This window comes from Myripristis murdjan, chromosome 18 (genome assembly GCF_902150065.1).
Source record: "Myripristis murdjan chromosome 18, fMyrMur1.1, whole genome shotgun sequence".
Lineage (NCBI taxonomy): Eukaryota > Metazoa > Chordata > Actinopteri > Holocentriformes > Holocentridae > Myripristis > Myripristis murdjan.
In genome coordinates this window covers 11,998,857-12,018,763 of record NC_043997.1, presented here as the reverse complement: position 1 = coordinate 12,018,763, position 19,907 = coordinate 11,998,857, and the positions used below count along the sequence as shown (strand labels likewise).

The 19,907-nt window shown below is 44.7% G+C and overlaps 1 protein-coding gene across 7 annotated transcripts in view; it reads right to left on the bottom strand.

The window, feature by feature from the left end:
• Window positions 1–3,381: 3,381 nt before the first annotated feature.
• clcn3 (chloride channel 3) overlaps window positions 3,382–19,907 on the bottom strand; it is a 46,924-nt gene continuing 30,398 nt past the window's right edge. For 4 of the 7 annotated variants that reach the window (XM_030076981.1, XM_030076986.1, XM_030076987.1 and 1 more), the window contains 9 exons: window positions 18,238–18,444; window positions 17,829–17,909; window positions 17,313–17,565; window positions 16,349–16,641; window positions 16,003–16,189; window positions 14,994–15,392; window positions 13,518–13,734; window positions 12,315–12,390; window positions 3,382–5,845 (listed from right to left, as the gene is read on the bottom strand). In XM_030076981.1, the coding sequence (XP_029932841.1) occupies window positions 5,672–5,845; window positions 12,315–12,390; window positions 13,518–13,734; window positions 14,994–15,392; window positions 16,003–16,189; window positions 16,349–16,641; window positions 17,313–17,565; window positions 17,829–17,909; window positions 18,238–18,444 (1,887 nt within the window). In that variant the 3' untranslated portion in view covers window positions 3,382–5,671. Of the gene's footprint in view, window positions 5,846–10,747; window positions 10,799–12,314; window positions 12,391–13,517; window positions 13,735–14,993; window positions 15,393–16,002; window positions 16,190–16,348; window positions 16,642–17,312; window positions 17,566–17,828; window positions 17,910–18,237; window positions 18,445–19,907 lie in introns of all 7 variants that reach the window. The other 3 variants (XM_030076983.1, XM_030076988.1, XM_030076984.1) reach the window with 2 other exon arrangements.

The window sequence follows — 19,907 nt, the reverse complement described above, 5'->3', positions numbered from 1 at the left end:
CCGTTTGGCCAGTCATTTTTATCGCCTCATCTCACACACAGACACACCCGGCACAGAGGAAATTAAACGTTGAAGTTATCTTGGTGAATGAGACTTTCAATCGCTAAATGATTAAATCAATCAATTATCAAATATAATCGTTTTTCTGTTGATAAGCTAATCATTTCAACACAATAAACCTGAGTGATGCCATGTCATGTCTGGCTCCCACAGCGTCTCTCACTGTATTAAGTCAAGTTTTATTTATTTATTTATTTATCATTATGATCCCCACCTCACACACACACACACACACACACACACACACACACAACCGCTCAGTCCAGTTTCCTGCAGTCTGCCTGTTTTGCCCTTCCTCTCTCAGTCACTGTCAGAAAGCTGAAAGCTGCTAATTTCGTTAGCAGATCCATTTCTCTAATCCCCATTCTGTCACAGCAGAGACGACAGGCAGGTTACCATGGCGACCACGGGCACTATGAACACCAGCTCGGCTTACATCAGAAACTCGCTGAGCTAGAATACAGCAGGTTCCTATGGGGCCGTTAAAATCTCTAAAGGTTGGAGGATTTGATAAATACCAGTTGTTGTTTTTTTTCAGAAGAAATGGATCAACTCAGCAGGCAAAAAATGGGAAAAAAACACAAAAAGGATAAAGTATGTAGCCTGTCATCGTCTGCCTGATTCACAGATTACCTGCATATTCTGTTTTTTGTCAGCTGAGTCTTAACAATCTGCACTGAGGCAGTGTAACCTACTTTTACAGTATACGAGCAAAATTATTTAATCCATCCCAGTTCTCAAATATAACCATGTTCATTTATGTAAATTATGTGGATTTGCTTAAATAACATGTCAGTCTGACTCCTGATTTCGTTTTTTTTTTTTAATGGTTTTCACTTTGCAGAAGAGGAGCTTGGAGCTTAAGGTGCCTGTGCTTATGAAGGATATTTTGGCTGCAGTTTCAAAATTTGTCAGCGGGATTTGGCTGGACAAGATCATAAAACAAAATAAGCTCTCCATGTCAAAGCCTTAACCACACAGAGTAGAAAAGTGAAACGTCTTCAAGCGTCTACAGACGAGCCCGGCTGACCTCAGTTCAACTGCGTGCGGAAAACCATGACCTGCAGAGCCTCCACAGAAGTCAAATCCAATTCTTAACATTGCAAATTACACCGAGCAAGGCCTTGAAAGTCTTTGGATTTGATTTTGGAGTGAGTGTGGGAACTCCTGCTGTTTTTTTTTTTTCCTTTTTCCTCGTCACTCTCACTCCACAGCTCCACACGAGGCGTGGGCCAAGCAAACAAGCTTGTGTTGAAGTATTGAGGGAAGTGAATGAGAGACAATGCGCACAGGCTGGTGACTGACAGGGCAAGAATGATAAATGTGCAGTGGGACAGGAGGAGGAGAAGGAGGTGTGTGTGTATGTGTGTGTGTGTGTGTGTGTGTGTGTGTGTGTGTGTGTGTGTGTGTGGCAGGCGGGGAGCAGTCAACACTCTTTCAGTCAACTTCAAGCCGCTCTGCCTTTGTTCTACCTCCAAACTCTCAGGGCTCCTCTCACAAAGGCTGGTCTGTGTTTGGGAAAACGAGCTGGCAGAGGGACTCCCGGCCTCCCTCCGGCTCCACGCCCACCCCCGGGTGCCAGCAGCAAAGCCTCTTCACAGCTGACAGGATGATCCAGACCCCACTGCGCTGGATGTTTTCTATTTTTTTATTATTTTTTTTTTTTCCATTGGAACAAAACTGAGTGTCGACATCTGATGCTGATGCACATCCAGGCTGCTATGTGAGTTTATGCAGCACTGGAAAAACAACAACAACAACAACACAAGAATGGGAGTCTTATAATATCCTCATAATCTGGGATAAAATAGGGGAAAATGTTTTGTCTTCGATTATGATGCACATATTGGGGTTCCCAGGGGTCATGGGAGTCCTGGAAGGTCAATGTCCTATCATTTATTTCCATTTTGGCTAGTTATGTTAATTTCCAAGGCTGATGAAACACAACTTTCAATGTAAATAGTTCTGTTGTTTTCCTATTTTCTGGCTCCAACAAATATGCATGGATCAATATACCTGCAGACTGTCAGTATCGATCAATATCGGCGTGAAAAACCAATATCGCATCAGTCGAAAAAGTAGTTTTTCTGCAGATATTTGACTGATATTGAGAAATCTGGCTTTCTTTCAAGCAACGTGTCACCCAATCCAACTGTGAGATGAGTAAAATTGTTAAAACTCACACGGCTTTTTGTCGATTTAACACTTTTCTTAAGACGGGCTTGGAAAAAAAACGCTGCAGACTGAAAAGCATCGAGAAGCACCGGCTGCAACTTGGATGTTTCCTTTTTAATTTAAAACAAAAAAATTTAATCTTTACATATTTTTGTTTTTAAATGTACAATCAAACAATCAATGTAATCATACATAAAATTCTTCATAATAATGCACAACTCTAATAACACTACCCATAAATTAAAAAAAAGGAAAAACATCGAGATCAGTATGAAATACAATGTTATTAGGCAACACCACTGGTTAACAAAGACGATGCTCTCCCTGTTAACCCACAGTAGGACAGTCACTGCAACGGAAAGAACAAACGCAGAGGACACAGATGAACCCACGCTCACACACACTCATTCCCACACACACACACACACACTTTTGCTCTCACTCTGCAGGTAAGGTGCTACTGTCTGTCCCCCAATTCTCCACCCTTTTCCCGCCTCCAGACTCTGTCACGTCCCCCGTCCTGTCCCGTCACGCAGCTGTCGAACGCGCTCTAAACCGAGAGCGGCACGTCCCACTTGTTTGTCTCACACACACACACACACACACACACACACACACACACACCCACCCCTGTGCTGTGGAAAGGATGGAGAATTGTTGATGCAGGGTGCACGATGTTATCATGGAAACCTAATAAGAAGGACAGAAAGGGGAGGCGGGGGTGTAATCTGACGAGAGAACAAGTAGGGCGACTGTTTGCCTTCCCGGTGGCGGAGCAAAGAGCCTGAAAGAGCCCAAAATCCAGGTTTAAGTCGACATGCACGTGCGGCCGTGCACGTGTCTGAGGAGCAGAGGCAAACAGCTCTGAGCCTTTTGTGTCAGGCTGCTGAGAGGCTTCCACCTCAGCGGGTTCGGCTGCAAATCTGACAGCTGCAGGTTTACTTCTTTTATAGATTCGTCTTTGTTTTTGGTCTCCATTTTTGACTTTTGCCTCGATTTTATGCCCTACTCCTCACTTGCTCCTATTCCTTTTGTGGTTGGAAGCTCCGGAGAGGCGATTCCAGACAGGGAATGCCAGGCAAATTTATCAATTCTTAAAGACGAGGCGAAGCCCATCTTGGGATTTTGTCGACCGTAATTAAAAAAAACAAAACAATACTTATTCACAAGATTTATCATTTATCTTCCATTTTGTTCATATTATGTTCAGTTTCAAGGCTAAAAAAACAAAACAAAACAGAACCATCAAAGTAAACAGTGGTGTTGGTTTCTGATTTTTTGAGATGGATCAATATTCCTGCAGACCAATATTGGGTTTAAAAACCAATATCAAATCCATCTAAAGAGTATTTTTTTTACTGCTGATATTTGACTGTTTGAGAAATTTGGCATTTTTGTGAGTGTGTGTCACTGTCAGAAACATTATTTGATTGTTTATTTTTGATTTTTCATTCAAGTGTCATTCAGTCAATTGTGTCACTTTCCCTGCGTTTTTTAAAAAAATATATTATTTGTTTTACATATTTTGTTGTTGTTTGAATTTGAAAGCTGACATGAGCCAGGACACAGTCGTCACGTTATGACAGAGTCGGTCCTCTGAGCACAACTTGTTTCCATTTCGTAATATTTTGGTTTTCAGTCTCTTTGCTCCTAAATCAACTGGAAAAATTGAGTTTTGTGTCTGAAATCCATTTTTGAATGTTCATTAGGTTCATGCTTTCAAAGACGAATGGAGTGCTCGAACGCGGTTAAGTAAATTTTTAAAAGGTGGTTAACAACGTCGGTCGGGGCTTAGAGGGAGGACGACTCCTCTGAGAAAGTGAGGGAGGATGACAGTTGTTGGTTGAAAACACAGGACACATTTCCCACAGATCTGGCCACAGCTTCAGCAAAGAGAAAAAAAAAAAACAAAACAAGAAAAAAGTAAAATGTCCAAACACACAGTCTGTGCAGTATCATCATCATCACGTCTCTCCTCCTCCTCCTCAGCAGCTTCCACCGACTCACTTAAAACAGTGCAGATTTCCAGTCTTGTTTTGTTTCAAGCTGTAAAAAGTTACTCGATTATAGCAAGATCAATAATCTAAAAGTAGTAGCAATAGTAATAGTTTGAGAAGAAAAAAGAAGTTTTCTTTTTATTTTCCTGTAACAGAGTACACAGAAGAACTCAACCTTGACGGTTTTTCCTTTTTTTTTTTTTTTGTTTTCTTTACACACTCCACCCACCTTCATGTGAACGGAGGGGAGGCGACTAGGTGCCTGCTCTCATCTGACATACATACACACTCTCTCACACACACACACTCTCACACACACAGGCGTACTTGGCTCAGAAATGAACACACTCACACACTCACAAAGGTCTTATTCACAATTTTTTCCTTCTGAGGGGGAACACTTTTGTTCTTGAGATACAGTACCCATCTATCTCTCTCCCTTTGTATCTTTTTCTCTCTCTCTTACACTCACACACACACACACACACACACACACACACACACACACACACACACACACACACACACACACACACGCATTCATTAAAGCCATTTCGTTTGGACTGACTTGCACCTAGGGAGCAGCCGTCTGCCATGACGTGGTCATGAAATGCTGCCATGTTCGGGGAGGCGGGCGGGCGCTTGTCCTCCGAGTTCCCATGGTAACCTGGCTGGAATGTAGAGGCGCTAGGGATACACACACACACACACACACACACACACACAAACAGGCACTCACACACACACTTACACGCATACATGCACACACACAAATTTCACAGGTAAACAATGCTTTCATGAAGGATGGACGGGTTGCGTGTGCCTGCGGCGTGCGGGTAAGGAAAGGTGGGTTTTAAACAGAACCGGGAGCCTGGCGTCGACTCGTGGGAGTCTCAAGGTCCCTCCTCGCGTCCCGGCGGATCATTCTGACCTTTGACCCCCCCCAGCCAGGCGAATGTCCACTGCAACCCAGCGGAGAACAGGACAAGGGTGAGGCGCATGAAGAGTGCAAACGTGTGTGTCTTTACAAGGAAGGGAGATTCATTTCCATTTGTTTTGTTCCTGGCTAGGTGTGTGAGTGTGTGTGTGTGTCGGTGTGTGTGTGTGTGTGTGCCTGCAAAAGAGAACGCATGCTTGTATGTGACTGTATGTATGTGAGTGCAAAAAGTGTGAGTGTGTACGAGTGTGTGTGCGGAAAAAGTGCATTCCTTGCGTGTGTGAACGTCCGCCCGTGACCTCCTCGTCTCCTCAGCAGCCAAACGATTGGTAACGGAGTCTCTCGTCATTGTCTGTTTGCCTCTCCCGGCCAGTAGGGGGCGCTCCTCTACTCTCTGAGTCTCTGGAGGGGGCCGCAGTCAGTCAGCTTAGTGTTTGGTAGGCGAGGTGGAGGGGTCTACAGAGGTGAGAGAAGGGGAGCGGGAGGTGGAGGGGTCTGAATGTCAGAGGTTGGATCCGTCCAGGAGGTGCACCGCCTCCTCGTCGCTGTCGTCTCCCCCCGCCCGGCCGTCCTGGAAGGAGCGGACTAGTTGAACATGATGGACTCGGGATCTTGGTTTGCCATTTGAGCCATGTGACGAAGGATATCTTTTTTTGTGATAATACCAAGGAGCCGCCTGCAGGGGGGAGGGGGAGACAAGAGAGGAGGAGGGGGAGGAGAGAAAAACGAGAGAAAAGGAAGTGAGAAAACGGAGCGGGGGGGAGGAGAGAAAGAGATCAAGTCAGTGAGAGAGTGCTGGTGGCTTTTCTACCGGGGTGAGAGAGAGAGAGAGAGTGAAACGACATCATCTTTTTGTTGGCAAGCACGGCAGAAAAGTGTCGGAACAGAATCCAGAATCACATTGTAGTGTAGCAGGTTAAAGAAACAGTTCACCCAAAACACTAAGAAACATAGAAACACATCCCCACTCACACCATACTGACAGATTCTGTGTGATTTAGTGAGGTTTCCAGTCTGTTTTCCATCACTCCAATACAATGGAGCTGGATGAGAGTTTTGTTAGGAACTATTTCCTGCTGAAGAACACAGGCAAACTATTGCCCCTTTTCCACTAGTACCTACTCGGCTCGGCTCGACTCTACTTGCCTCGACTCGGTTTAGGTGGTTTTCCATTACAATTGAGTACCAGCTCACCATGGGTGGAGTCGTCATAGCAAGGTGGCGCACCATCCAGCTCCCTCTGGATTCTTTGGGCTGCCACCAAGCACAGAAAAGTCTCCACGTCTTCATTTGACCGCGGTCCCGGTTTGCTTGTCATTTTCTGACTATGGCAACTTCAGCAATGATCAATGCGCACAGTCGCTGTTGCTGTTTTTTTTGTTTTTGTTTTGTTTTTGTTTGTTTTTTAAATGCCGGGTTTTGTTTTCATGCAGGAGTCGCTCTCATGTGTCGTCACTCCCTGTCCAATCAGTGGCCTGCACGGCGTTTACGTCACATTTTCGGCCCGACTCAGCTCGCTTGGAACCCCGGCCAAGTAGGTCCTAAAATGGGACCTGCTACCGGGTACTATCATGTAATGGAAAAGCTCTCAAACCGAGTAGAGTCGAGCCGAGTAGGTACTAGTGGAAAAGGGCCATAAGTCTATCGACTCCCAATGAGTTTAAATTTGAGGCGGACAGATACAGGTTGCCATAATTTTATTGGGGTGAAAGGAGACGGACTGGAAACCTCACCAAATCACACGGAAACTATCTGGATGCCTGTAGTAGAGGTAAGTAGGGGAAAAAACTTTTTTTTTTTTTGTATTTTAGTGTGAACTGTTTCTTTAAGTTTGATCAATGATGTCAGAAAAAGTTGCTGGTCACCAAAAGTTCATGACCTGATAAAGGATAAAATATCTAGAGAGAGCACGGCGAGTTAGAAGACAGTAACCACGTGCCTAAAACTTTGCTTCTTTCAGCAATACCAAAACACATCGGTCTGTGACAAAGGTGAGTCAAACCTGAAGGCAAACATATCAGCCATCCAAGGAGGTGTGATAGTCACCATGCCAACAAAAACATGAGTCCCTGAGGAAGCAAAAGCTAGAGGAAGGAGTGGAGGTGAGTAACAAAGGGAGAGTAGTGAGGGAATGTAAGCACGTCAAAAACGGCACCCTACTGCCCCCATCTGTGCACGGCGGTGCGAGTGGACTCATTTCGGTGCACGCCTCGGGGCGTAGGGTGTCATTTGAGGCACCACTTGAGCGATTCTCGTTAGACAGAACAGTCCAGAAGCCTGGTGAGAGGAGTGAGCTGGATCCTACGAGGAAACAGGAAGTGGTGAGCAGGACGTCGAGTTTAGGGCAGAACCTTGGAGGAGCAGAGGAGGAGGAGACATCGCCATCACCGGACTCAGAAATCATCTAAGACGGAAGGACGAGGGGACAGTATCGTCACAGCCAGGCCAGGGAAGCCACTTTGGTTCCAGGACAGGAGATTGATGTTCTCCTGCTTTTAATTTCTCGTTTTTTGTTTGTGTTCCTGATAACTTTGCAGCTAGAACTGGTGAAGAAACCCATGATTAGTGTCCGTTGGCGACATCAAACCCATGAGATGTCAAGAACACTCTCTTGGATTGAATGGAATGAAACAAATTTTGGCAAGAACTGGACACAAACGACTCTGGTCTGGTATCTTAAGACTAAGATGGATTCGGTTCATTTCTCAGCAGTCAACTAGCGATGACGATACCATCCCTTCCTTGGTTTTTCTCAAGGACAGTCGGACTAAGAGCAGTGTGATCAAAATCCTCATGGCGACGCATCCAATTTCTGAGTCTTGTGAAAGATTTGCCTCCTCCTCCTCCTCTCCCCTTACAGAACACCTTTACCTTACCAACCCAAGCAGACAAGCCTGGGTTCCAGTTGATAACACATGATACTGCCAAATACCCGGTCACAGTATTCCTGCTAATTCAAGAGCACATCCAGAGCCTGACTCGTAAATGCTTCCAGAGCGATAGATCATAAAAACAGTTTTTGATCGCACGGCTATGTTCACTTTTGTAAAATCACCATAGTAACAACGTGTGCTCTTGAATTCAGCCATGAATACGGTCTGAGGTCAGGTGAGGAGAAGCATCTGAAGAGCAAAGAGAGTCAACAGTGGTGAAGAGAAGCTGTCTGTTCACTATAGACCTGAGAAAGTGCAGAGCTGGGTCCAAATAGCTCTGAATCTTACTGAAGTACCGCAGCCGTGCCTTGTTTAACACTTGATACTGCCAGGCAACTAGACTCCGGTGCACAAGGCAAGTTTAGACTTTGGTAACAACGCTATCAGCTCTGTTTGAACCCTTGAGGACCAATGCGATGCACCTAAATTGGCCGAAGACAAGATTTGAACCCAGGTCTGGATGGGAAGATATGACTCTGGGAGGCTTGCGGCCTGCAGGGGAGCTGTGGGGTTAGTGCTACGGCTACGGAGCAGCAGGAGGCATGAAACACTGGTGAAACACCACACAGACCGGGCCTGGGTTTCCCAACAGCAGCTGAGATCTAGAGGCGTCTTTGTTTTGCTTGCAGGCCAATGGGACAAACAAAGACCTCACAGTGCTGAGATAATAGATTTTGGGATACCAGGCTCAGATCAGATCAAATTACATCAGAGGGACAGGGGGTTGTGGAAGGGGGTGAAGGCAATGCTCCCTCTGTGCCAGCGAGGTCCAGTCCTGTGTCATGGAAGAAGATCAAGGTTTCTATTCCGGCCAAACATAACAGCAGCTAAGGAACTAATCAGTGCACTTAAACGGTGAAGTGTTTGCTTGGAAAAAGGTATCCGTCGCTTCCTAAAGCCAAATATGAGCTGTTTTAAGACCCTTTAATACGACCTGGATTTGTTTTTAAGACCAACTGAGAAACCAATGAAAAAGAAACAAAGCCTGTCTCTGTTTGAACGAGGCTAACGTGTGTTCTTAAATGGGCGGTATAACACTGCGTTAACCTCGTATTATCAGAACTATAAATACAAGCTTCCTACATGGAATAAACATTTACGATCGCTCCCTTGTAGTATTTACTGCTTGGAAACTCTGGATTTGCTGATTCCACACAATATTTCCCACTTATTCCACGGATGTCGCCAACACAGAAGACTTTAACAAGCGCGCACCGCCAGTAGTAACACTTGTTAAAGGTCACTAGAGGTACGCTTTTATGCCCATTTATTCCGTTCACCTGAACAACAGGCTGGTGCTGGATTGGGCATTTACTCTTAGCCTGTAAATCTCTCTTATTTTTAGCTGTTCAACAATTCTGCAACGACCTGAACCAACATTTGAACACTCTCAAGTCATCAAGACAAGTTGTCAAGTTGGACTTCCAGTATCTCCTTCATGGCATGAAGGCGGTTTACAATCTGCATGGAATTATTTGTTAAGATACATTTAGTCTTTTCATTTACATTAGGTTTAGTTTTTCCTGTTCTAAATGTGGACATGCAGAGCAAAGAAACCTGTCACTGCACGATGAAAATATAAAATCCCTTATTACTTCTTATTTCTTCCCCTTTTCCCCGTTTCATCTCTGGGTTTCTGGCTGTTTTTTTTTTTTCCTTTTCTGCTGCGATGGTTAAGCCAGGGTGTGTCGTCCTGTTTCTGTAAATGTCTGGGCCTGTAAAGCCCTTTGAGCTTTAGAGCTCAAATTTTTTGATTTGTGACTCTAAATAAACTTAAACTCATCATCATTTGCTGATGTAGTAAATTTAATTTTTGTCGTAACCACTCTCCATCTATCTACCATGCCTACTTCTATCTGAACTAGTGATTCCCTAAATTTCCCAGTATGCCAGTCGACAAACCCCAGATGAGGATGAAGGGATGTGAACTTGTTAGCTGAACAAGAGAGAGAAAGCGAGTCTATGGCGATTATTCATCATGTCTTGTGGCTATATTGCATTCTGGTCTACTGGCGCTTCTTCAAGTGGACAAATTCATATCCCTGCCTTCTCTATGATGGATTTTGCCCTGTATGACTGTTGAACATCGGTAAAAAATGGTTACTCTGGAAAGAAGCCTTTGCTCTTTGATTTCCTGACAGAGTAAGAGCATTTTAGTGTGGACCTTTCATTTTAGGGGTTGAATTGATCAAATTTATTGCAAGACTTTCTGAGTTTTTTAAGGATCCACAGGAATCCTGTGGAATAAAAACCTGCACCCTCTTCCACGGCAGAGGACTGGACATCACCGGCTTGGAGGTTCTACTGACAGACGACAGGAGGGAAGTGACGAGGAATAAAAGTGTGAGGGACTGGTTATTGTTTGATCAGGATAATATCACCACCACACACTAACTAGCTAGACCTCTACAACACTACGAGAATCAGTCAACACAACATCACTGCACCACAGGGCTCACTACCACTACAGGTGTACTACTGCCAGGAGGGCATGGAGGCGGCTGAAGGGAGGGATATTAGCGATGAAACATATCACTACACAGCTCTTTTCCCTCCCTCCCCCCCCCCAAAAATACAACAAAAATAAACTAAAAACAAAACAACAACAACTGTGATCCGCTTCCCCAGGGCGGCTAGCTACTCGCCAAGTGGTTGTTAAGGCGACGGCACTACGAGTCGGGTCAGATGTCATCGATCTGTGGAGACCCAGGGCGAAACGGTGGGGCCGACAGAGAGAGGAGGGATTTCAAAAGAAAAAAAAAAAACAACAAAAAGGAGGAAAAAGCAGTTGTTAATTGAGGTAGAAAACTTTCCAAATGAAATGTTTGACTATTGTGAGGGGCAGATGAGCGCAGGGGGAAACACACAAGCACAACAGGCATGGCTACATGACTGCAGTAAAGGGGGACAGGGATGATGGGGGAGAAAAAAATTACAAATAATAAATAATTCATTCTTGCATCTGACATATATATGGAGGATATATTTAGAAGTCTGAAGCAACTCACAATTAAAGAGATCAGGTTCTCACCCATATTGTGCTATTTGCTACTATTTGAAAGTTTGACTCTTCTGATTTGATTGACTTGAAGCGTCTTCCATGAGCGCTTCATCGAGACACTTCTCCAAAATGAATGAAGTACACCGGTCCCTGCAAATAACACGATTTTAACTGACAGATGTATGAACAATGCACGTTTGGGATTCATTACTGACGCTACTTTCCAACCCTCTTGCTTGCTGACCGGTGGAACTCAGTTTGCATCTAAAAAGAAAAAGGTCTGAAAGATCTGAAAAGCTGCCCTCGGCCCTGTGCGTTTGTTTGCAAATGCTGGGTGAAGCCGCTGCGTAGTGATACCGAGACAAAGTAGTTCCACCGGTTAGCGAGTACGGAGGGCTGGAAAAGAGCGCCGGTGATGCATCCCAAAAAATGTGTTGTTGCACATCCTTCAAAACATTTTTTTTCAGCTGCTCAAACTTGTGTTGTTTTCTGGGTCAAATGCACTTTATTCATTTTGGAGAAGCGAAGCGCTCGTTCTCACCACAGGTCAAACTTGCAGGATCTGTTGGACTTGTATGTAGTAGGAGACACCACTATATGGCTGAGAACCTAAACTATCACTTTAAGATATGTACTTTTTAAAAATAATAAAATGACAACTACACACAGAATACAAAGATATAGCCTGATGTATATCTTATCAGGGTACCAGCATGATGCAACTCACACGCTACTCAAGCTAATAACAGACGTGTGTTTGAATGGGAATGGGTTGCAAAGCTGCAGTGAGGGAATCTACTAGACTAGAGCGATCAATGTGACAGTTCCCATGGAGGTCCAACATTACAGGACCCCAATCTGTCTGCTTACATGTTTACCTTTAAAAAAAAAAAAAATCTTTAGCTGAAAATCCATAACTAAAAAAAAAAAAGCAGCCAGCGTTTTAAGATGGAAATCAGAAAATGCTGTGACACGGATGTTTCTCTATGATGAGCGACTCCATTAGAGGTGAATCCACACCAAACCAACCCACAGGCAGAAGTGAAACAGGAGAGGAAGAGGAGGACGGCTTCACGTTTTTAGCCGGGAACTGTCAATACTCTATTCACACCAAGTTTCATGCATCCCTCCTAAGAGGCGGAGCCTAAGAGACAGGTGTGAAAGGGGGGAGGGGGGAGTCATGTGGGTAAAAAGGGGGCGGGGCTAGTCACCAGGGGCTCCGAGTGCTGCTTGAGCTCTTCCAGATGCTCTAATATATTCTTCTTAGTGATGATGCCCAACACAATCCTGCAACACACACTCGTTACTTAGCAACAGCCGAAAATAATAAAAAACAAAAATAGAGAGAGCGAGAGAGAGAGAGAGAGAGAGAAGGAGAAAGAGAGAGAGCAGCACAAAGCATACATAACAGGGATAACTTAAAATATTAAACAACTTAACTCGATATCAACATAAAATATAAATTAATTGTACAAAAAATAATAATCAGTCAACACAGCAACAACAAAACTTAGTAGAATGTAATGCAAATAAATTTTTATAAGGTTTACTAGTAAGCAATACTAATATAGTGTAGTAAGTAACTAATAAACTATCATGCCTGTTATTATTATGTGTGAGCACCATACTATTCTGTGGATATAACAGAAAAGTAAATCAAGTCAAAAGAAAGAGTGAAACAACATAAATGTGTGACTAAAAAAATATTAATGTAAAGATGTAATTAAAATTGCTGCACCTCTCTTCTCTCTGCCAAAGTTTAATTTTTTTTTTTTTTGCATGATGTAATTTGTCTTGTAATGCCTGTGTCACGCCAGCAGGTGGCTCTCTGCAAAACCCTAGGTCTGGGGGGACAGTCTAAGGCTTCCTGAGTGAATCCATAACAAATTTATCACAAGACAGTCATCATTTTCTCCCGCTGCACGAACAAGACTGGCGTTGTTCTAAATTAATCTTGCATGATCTGAAAAATCATCGACTCAACAGGGAACAAAAACAAAGGTTACGGTTTTCTTTCTCGGCAAACTCCCTTCTCATTTCTCATTTTCAGAAGTGGACGTCAACTGTCGTGGGTGTTTTTCTCAAACAGAGTAACCTGTCATGTGGTTGCAGCAGTTCAATCTCTACTACTGGAGAAACCACGTTATTGCTCAGTAGTCGGATGCAGGTGAGTTTAGCACAGCAGTTAGGCCAGGCCATGCAGATTACGGGGGTAAATCCAGGGATTTGAGAGGCCATGCAACACCACAGTGTGTACATGTGTGCTCTTTGGTCACCTTAGACATGTTAGTCAAACGTCAAAATGAGAAAAAGGAGGACTGAGGAAAGGAAAAGGAGTCGCCCCCTCTCTTTTTCTGCTAATCCTCCGTCCTCCACATTTCCTTCCATCACTCATCGCGCCGTTTCCTACTTACCCGTTGTGAGTGACCAGGCACTGGCGCAGCCCCAGCTTCCTAAAAATGTCAACCACGATCTCCATGGGCGTGTGGTCCGTGACGGTGAAGGGGCTCATGTCCAGGATGGAGCGCAGCTTGAGGGGCCGGGGGCTGTCGGCCGGCAGGGTGGGAGCGTGCTGGGTGAAGTACACCCGGGAGTTCAGCATGATGCCCTCCTGTTTACGACGGGCGTTCTCTGTCGGGAGAGGACGGGAGGTGGCAAGTGGAGGAGAAAAAGAAATGAGAGGAAGCCGGGACAGAGAGTTATGAGATAGTATTATCAATGACATCCTTTTTTGGCCAAAGTCAGATATTAATCCTCTCGAGTGGCCACAGGAACAAAGACGTGGACGTAGCAAAGCAAATATGCCTGTCAGCAGAGAGGAGACAGAGACAGAGAAGGGTGGCTGATAGAAAATTCATAAAGCCCTCAAAGAAAGGAAAATAAACACTAGAGCTGACGTGAATAAAAGCAAACATCACAATATCTTTGACTGCATATCTTAATAGTGATACTGCAGGGAGGGCTACCGGTGCTTTCAGATGTTAAAACACAAAACATGTTTGATCTACATTAATAATGGAGATGTGACGAAGAAGCAGGCGGAGGCAAACAGAGCGGCTAGAGAAGTCTAATTAGTTCAGGAAATTGTATTCCTTCACTGTAACGCAGCCTTTAAAACCTGCTCTGATTGGGCCGGGGCTGCTTGAGCTCATATTTTTGTCTTATGCACTGAGAAATATATAAATCTCAACCTGTAGATTCACCGCAAAGAACATTGTGCAAGTAAAAAATCCCTTCATCACCCACTGTAAGCACAAACTGCACCCTCGCCAAATAAACCAAAGCTGAAACCCTTTATCTTAACTTGCCATGTGTAACTGTGGTGCTGTGTGATCTGAGATTCTAGGCCGCAGCCATTTTAAAAACAACCAACAGGTCTGTTTATGCAGAGTCATTTTGGAGATTTGCTTTTGTGATGCAAGTTTGTATAGTCATGCCTTCAGATAACAAAAGTGCTTTTAAAAATAGATAATCTTATCAGTGAGTTTGATGTGTACGGTTGAAAATAACATGACCACAAAATGATCAGAGCATGAAGTGGTCCTTTTTGAGTGCCGCCTGTTTTCCTAATTTGTCAACACAATGTGGTTTACTGTTTGTGGCAGGGCACCCAGCTGAAATCCAGCGAAGGACTAGCACATCAGTTTCCTCTTTCTAAAAGAAAATATCCTTTATGTATGTATGATCATGAACACAAGCAACGAAAATAGCAGAATTCTGATTTGGGCATTTTGATGCTACAGTGCCTGGTCTTCCCTGTGAAAAAGACAGTAAAAGAAGAGGATTTCTCATTTTTTCCTTTCTTTTCATCTCTCATTTTGTGATGAAATATGCTGTGAAAAACACTGTGATAGATGTTTCAGTGCTTCTGTCCTGTCCTGTGGAGTTACCTATAGCGATAGTGATGTCCCTGCGCAGAGCAAAGCCCACCAGCCTCTGGGACTCCTTGGACACGATCACAGGGAAACCGTTGTAGCTGGTCTCGTTGATGATGCCCTGCAGCTCCTCCACCGTCAGGTCGTCCTGAGTCAGCACGGCGAGCGGCGGGTCGCTGCGACGCGGCCTCATCACCTCCCTGGCCAGCGTGGTGTGTGTGAACTCCTCCTTGGCGTCCAGGAAGGGGTAACCGTTGAGGCGGATGTGGGCCTCGTAGATTCCCTCGCGGCCGAAGGCGTCGCCCACCCACTTGCTGGTCATGACGGCGGCCATGAGCGGGACGATGTACTCCAACCCGCCGGTCAGCTCGAACACAATGACGACCAGGGAGACCGTCATGCGGGTGACGCCGCCTACAGCGCAAAATAGTGCAAATCAGCATGTTTCATTATGCATGTTAACTTGCATAATGAGTTTTCTCTCCTGTCACTTCGCTGTCAATACTGTCAATTTCTCATGTATGATCAGGGAAACAAGAGTACGACTCAACACTAAAATATTAATAATTAAATACTGGCTTTTTTTGAGATGGATTATCAGCGTTCTTATCCAGCCCTCCGTATTTGATAACTGGTGGAACTACTTAATAATTACATATTGGCTCAAAATTATAGTTTTACAGAGCATAGATTGTGACGATGAACCAAATTAAAAACAATGTTATGTTTTTGTCATGGTGTTAACGATGCACTTTTGCATATATGTTGTTCAAAAAAGGCATAGAGGCAAACTGGGAGCAATGCTATTCAGGTAGTTGTACACTAGGGCTGCTTTTTATGATTATTTTCATTGTTGATTAACCTTAATCAATCATTTTTTTCAATTTATTGATTACTCATTTGGTGCACAGAGTCAAAAATAATGACAAATGCTCGCGGGAAGTTAGCAGAGCCCTTCTTTAGTGTAACCAACAACAAAACAAAACAGTAATAACACTCAACATTCAGATATCCACTGACTCACCCAGACATGCGGCGGCGCCCACCATGGCGTAGAGCCCCGGGGTGATGCAGTCAGCTCCCACCTCGCACCACTCCTTGAAGAGGAACCAGTCGTGGTGGTAGTAGGCCAGCTGCTCCACGGCGATGCCGACAATACGCCCTGCGATCGCCCCGATGGCCATGCTGGGGATGAACAAGCCCGACGGGACCTGGAGGAAGACAAGTTGTTTTTTGCACTGATAAGCTTTGCAATGCTAGACTCTCTGGGTAAAAGCTGGAGAAAATTGTGACAACTCATACCCAGAATTGGTGAAACTCATTTCTATAATTTCAAATCCCCCTCACCAGATTCAAAGATCCCGCCTCACCTTGAGACCGAAGGTGAATATGGTCATGATAATCTTGAAGATGAGCGCCAGGCAGAGCTGCCACATGGCGGCGTAGACCCCGGGCCCCGCCGGCCGGTTGGGGGTCTCGGTGAAGGCTTTACTCCCGTTCATCTGGCTGCGGTACTGGCAGAGCTGGGACGACTCCAGCGGGCCGCAGTCGGTGAACAGCTCCTTGATCAGCTCGCTGGTGTTCTGCCGCGTGTACGGGTTGGGGAAGGCAACCACCGCCGTGATGGCCGCCACCAGGATCACCTCCAAAACAGGGTACTTGCCTAGGAAGAGGAACAAAGGTACAGTCAAAACATAACCCACTGCATCAGACCCCAGGTAGTCTTAGTGTGGTACGTCTCCTGCTGGGATTTCAAGCTATGGGAGGCAGTGCAGCATGTTCAGAAAATGACCGCAGTATGAGATCCATAATCGGGCAACAAAGCAGAAAATCCCCCAAAAAACAAAACAGGGACAACAACAGAAGTCAAGAAGAGTAATGGCCACAGATAATGCAGAGAGGAGTTTAAGGAAAATTTATTGCTTAGCCTCACAGTCTGGAAAGGGCTTTCTCTGAAATTTGTGACATGTTTGTGTAAGTCTCTTGGTTATATATTTATTTTATTTGTCTTTTATTTCTGGTTGTAATTGAGCCATTTTTATGCAAAGCCAAAACAAGGATTTTGTCTTCATATTTGCCTTCAGTAAAGTAAATTAATCTAACAAACTAAAATACATTTATCTGAGCTCCCTGTTTGAAGTTTCTCAGGTTCAGGCCAATAAAGATAGATCATGAGATCATAAGAGAAAAGACAAGATCAAGCTGCCATCCATTCATCTTTTCGTCCTCAAATCTTCAGCCATGCTGGCATTTGATTATTTTCTTATGTCCCAATCAGCTTGTCTGTAATATCCAAGTTTAAATCAGTCAAAATATTTAACCCGAGCTACTTGCCAAAGCGGGTGGACTTGCGCCTCCGGCACCATGCGATGTTGGCTCGGATGAAGAAGGCTCCCCAGAGACCCCCGAAAACGCCCAGCAGGATGAAGGGGATGAGCTCGAAGAGGTACCAAGGTGTGTGATACTCCACATAGAAGAGCACCAGGCGGCTGTTACCGAACGGGTTGATGGAGCGCAGGACGAAGGCTGCCACCAGGGCGGCGAAGAAGGAGCGCCACAGGGTCTTCAGAGGGAAGTAGTAGCTCACCTGGAGGAGAGATTACCAAATGCACAAGCGGAGACAAGACATAGTTAAAATGTTGGTGAATAAACCACCAAGGGAGATTTAATCCTCTCAGTGGGTGTTTATTTTTGTCCATCATCCCACACAATACCAGCTCTTTGCCTTGCTTGCAAATGAATAAGGTAATTTGTTATCTGATTAGCCTAGTGTCTATAATTAACAAATTTACAATGGTGGTAGCTTTCAAACAAAATAAAACAACTTTAGGAGTGCAGGATGAGCCGCACCTCCTCCAGGCTGAAGAGCACTCCTCCTATCGGGGCTCCAAACGCCACGGACACGCCAGCCGCTGATGCAGCAGAGAGAACCTGAGCAAACAAAACAAACGCACCTCAGATGACATCAGCAACAGAGGTAAAGACACCACCATAATAAAACACAATCCCTTAAGATCCCAAAACATGTTCTTGTGCTCAAATTTGAGATGTTTTCCAGGTCTCATTTCCAATTTCAAATTTGGTTGGTGTTCAAAACGTATGCATCCTGTTGGTACTAGACTTTTCAAGACTCTGAAAGGATCTTCTCTTGCCGAACATTAACCACAACTTGTTGAAAACGGAGCGACAAAATCCTGGAAGCAGCAAAACAAACAAACTCAAGGAGGGGTGTGCTTTCCAGTCTATCGTCCTTCCTCACCTCTCGCTTCTTTGCCTCGTTCTTGCTGTACTTGGGGAAGAGGTAGGAGAAGATGTTCCCGCAGCAGCAGGCCACGTGGACCAGAGGGCCCTCTTTCCCCAGGCTGAGGCCGGACGCCACAGCCAGCACCAGAGTGATGGTCTTGATCATCAGGGTCCACTTGCCCAGGTAGCCCCGGATGATGAACCCGCTCAGGATGGTCTTGATCTGTGGAGAGGGGCGGGAAGAGATTAAACTGATCTCGTGCAAAAAGGTTAGGGTAAACACATGCTACAAATTGGGAATGCACTGATACCACTTTTTCAACATCAATCCTGACACTGAATGCAAAACTTTAAGTATCGACTTCATTTTCCAACATTTGAGAAACAGAGGATTCTGTATGTCAAAAATATCAGCTTTTATTTCAGACATGTTTCATGTTGCATGGGATTTTGATATCAGATATTTCCCTTGCATAACATTTTCAATACCAATATGACATTTTTGCCCAATAACTGAGCTTCACTGAGAGTCCACTGAATGTTATGTTTTGTGGCATCTTACAGTCAAAGTCCTGGGTTACAGATGTGTTAAGGACCACAGAGCGCAAGAAATGTAAAAATAGCTCAGTGTGTGACAGTTGAAGGGAACCTGCATGTCTAAAATCCTGAAAAAGAAAACGGCATCCATGCAAGTTACATCAAAACAACAGCTGAAGTGACTGAGTACTAGTGTGTAGTAGACAGGAGGCGGTATTAAATCTCAAACCTCAATATCAAATTTTCATCACTTTGGTAAATGAGGAGGACGTTTCACAGTCATGTCTTGCATTCTGGATATCGCCGTCAGTCACCGTCAGGCTCAAAGTCGCCCTCGCCACCGTTTTAGCTTTCTTGTTCCCATGGCAACAAAAGAGAATATGTTGAAAGCTGCTGGTGCTCACCTCAAAATGGCTTTCCACAGCACAGCCAGATCAAATCACAACTCCCCTCCCACTGAATTAATTATTTCCACACACACACACACTCTTCAAATCATCAAAAAGTAACGAGCGTGACGACGTAAAAGACTCACAAACTGCACCAAACCACTCGAGTCCCACTTTGTCGAACGATTACAGACCTTGAGTTTTTATGTCCTGTGCTGCGTCTAGTTTAGGACGCCCGCAGGAAATCGATAAGACGGCCCGTTAAAATGAGAGGATAAAACAGAGCGTCAATATCCTGCAGCAATCCTGACTAAACTGCGCGGATAAAATGCATTACGTCACCTGGACTGAACTCTGGGATAATAATAAAACAGATCAAGGGGGTAAAAACACAGAAGAGACAGCCGAGTAACCTCATTTGTTACCCAACAGGGAACCAGATGACCAGTGTTCACCTGACCAGTATTACACCCGTGACATGTTTCAGGTAGCGCACTGGGATGGTGCGTTCATTGATCACGATCAAGACGCCATTATTGCTTTTTATATTGCCCGTTGGCCACCTCTTTAAAATCCTGTGCGGCAATAACGACAAGCAGTCACCGCTGTTGGGAATTTAGTGGGGACAACGCACGCCCCTGACGCATCCCCCCCTTTTATCTGGGACACGCATCATGACTTGCATTTTGAATTTGGGGGTGCTTAACAAGAAGAAGCAGAAGAAGTGCCAGATGAAGTGATTACATAAAGACCACAAACC